This window comes from Palaemon carinicauda, chromosome 1, assembly GCF_036898095.1.
Source record: "Palaemon carinicauda isolate YSFRI2023 chromosome 1, ASM3689809v2, whole genome shotgun sequence".
Taxonomy (NCBI): Eukaryota; Metazoa; Arthropoda; class Malacostraca; order Decapoda; family Palaemonidae; genus Palaemon; species Palaemon carinicauda.
The window spans coordinates 288,394,710-288,397,209 of record NC_090725.1 but is presented as its reverse complement, the minus strand read 5'-3'; the positions used below and the strand labels follow the sequence as shown (position 1 = coordinate 288,397,209).

Sequence of the window (2,500 nt, the reverse complement as noted above, 5' to 3'; positions counted from 1 at the left end):
ACATAGTATAAAAAAAAAACAATAACATTCCAATTAAATCGTCAAGCAATCATTCCCAGTTTTGCCAAATGGTAACCTAAATCAGGAATTCAAAGTTCAAAAGTGAGGTTTAATTCATGCGTTTGTGATCTTTTGTACAAATCTTTATTTCTGCCATATCAAAATGGAGGCCAACAAAAAAGAGGGTGGCCTTACTCGACCTCCTCCTCCTCCCAGTGGTGGTGGTGGAGGAGGAGGAGGAGGTAGTGGTGGTGGTGTTAGTGGTGGAGGAGGAGGAGGAGGAGGGGGAGGAGGAGGACCCGAATTGTCTTTAGGGACCTTCGGGAATTCTCTTCCTGGCATGAAGAGCTCCCCTTTGGGTAATGGCCCTCATTCTTTACAATACACTCCATCCTACGGACGTTGGAGCCCTGTAGATCGGGGACCGGGTCAGGGAGGAGGTCCTCTAGCTCCTAACTTTCTTCGCCGTAATCGCATGGGCCCTTTGGGACCTACTCTAGCCATGGGACCACTGAATCGTCAACAAGCTCAGTCCAAGCCCAAGGAACCCGAACACGATGAGGCTTTTGTGGAGGAGTCGGGCATCAAGTTGTTTGAGACCCGGCCTCAGACAGATGATGATGACGATCAAGATGACGACCAGGATGATGGTGACGATGATGACGATGCTGATGATGATCCTCTCTATGAGTTGGATGTAATGGATGACACAATTGTAGAGGAGGGAGAGGATGATGAAGAGGAAGAAGAGGAGGCCTCCTCCAAACCAGAAGACACAGCTTCCAAGAAGAAAGAAGATGATGAAAGCAACGCCAAAGAAGGGAAGACGACTGAGAAGTCTTCTCCTACAGATGACCAAGCCAACAGCAGCAATAGCCCGTCTGCCTCATCACTCCAGGATGTTGGAGGGAAGGCTGAAAGGAGTAACAGTCTCAGCAGTAGTAGCTGTGGAAGCAACATTGGCAGTGCAAACATTCCTGCCACTACCAGTGGTAACGTTGGGAACAGGAATGTCAACGGTACCCTAACAAATAGTGCTAGTGGTAGCATTGGTGGATGCTCTGGTGGGAGCAAGCGAGATTCTTGCAGCAGTGGCAGTTCCAGAGATTCTGGCATGGGTGAAGTGTGGTCGGCCCCAGAACCTTTCACACGCAACCGGCCTGGACGTTTGTCGTTGCCGACGACTAACAGACCAAGGCACCAGTTTACCATCCGGAGGGTCGCTGAAGCAGAGGCTCCTCCACCTGCTCGGAGGACCACTGATTTCATCGATAATCGTCTGGCTGAGCTCAGGACTACAGAAGGAGCCAGTGGCAGTCGTGCACCTCACTCACTTATCTGGGTGAAAAGAGATGGTATGGTGAGTACATATTCCTCAATTGTCTACATACTAGTATAATGTCTTTTTTCATATGATGTTCAGTAAAGGAACATCTCAGGGGCTTATTTTTTCCTTTTACATAGTCTATTGAAATATCTATATTATAAATCTTATAAATCAAGTTCGAGCTTTGAGGAGCAGTCAAGGTAAGTGTAAGGTATCATTTATAAAAGATGTAGCCTACTTGAGTTTTTCTTGGTTTTAATATGGTTAGTACAAATACACATCATTTTTTATTCCTGGATCATCTGGCAAAGGGGTCTGCCTCATCAGGGGCTTTCTTAACTAAATCGATTTAATTGTAGTAATAAGAAAATCATATACTGTATACAGTTTATATATACACGTGCTAGTAGATACGTGCATATTGATTATGTATGAGTTTTACTTATTCGGAAGGAGATTAATCTATATTCGGCGGGAATAGGCCTATATGAACAAAAATATTAATTAAGTATATTATTGTTGGTTTCGCCTTTTTTTGTGATATAAAATTAAGGACTCGTGGTGTAGTAGTTCAGGTGAAGCATTGAAGACACATTCTACGAGTGCTGAGTTAGAGTCCTGAGGACCATTGTTCAGAATTCAACAGTAGTACATTGAGTAGGCAAACTGGCTTCACGTTAAAGAAGGAAGTCACGATGAGTATTCTGATACTTGAAATATATGTAACCCTTTTGATAAAAGTGTTCTAGATAGTAACATTGGAAAAAAAAATAGATGTAATGAGAATAAAGGTAGTATTTACATTTAGGTAACAATGAAAATTATGATAATGATTGGTAATAATGATAATGAGGAAGGTAGTAATAATGGTAATATTTAGAGAGGAGACCCTCTTTTAGATATGTAGAATTAAATATTATTGCTGCCTCAGCAGTACTCAGCCTACAAAAAAATGAATGTTTCACAGTTTTTTTTCTTTTAACGGTACTACGTTTTGCATGTATTTGTGCATAACTTTTCATCAGTGAGTAGACGAAAAATAATGTGGCTTTGCCATATTTTTTATTCTTCTATTGTGGCGAATATTACAAAAAGAAATTCCAAGCAAAATTCGTCATTTAAAGGAAGTCTGGCCTGGGTGGCAGTTCAATGTTTAGTGATCAGGAATTGTAG

General features: G+C 42.0%; 1 protein-coding gene across 1 annotated transcript in view; it reads left to right on the top strand.

The window, feature by feature from the left end:
* The window catches only part of LOC137639580 (serine-rich adhesin for platelets-like), a 210,816-nt gene that overhangs the window by 88,940 nt on the left and 119,376 nt on the right, over positions 1 to 2,500 (top strand). Inside the window, exon 2 of the mRNA XM_068371846.1 lies at positions 1 to 1,360. This exon is cut by the window's left edge and continues 90 nt beyond it. Within this exon, the coding sequence (XP_068227947.1) occupies positions 164 to 1,360 (1,197 nt within the window). The 5' untranslated portion in view covers positions 1 to 163. The remainder of the gene's footprint in view (positions 1,361 to 2,500) is intronic.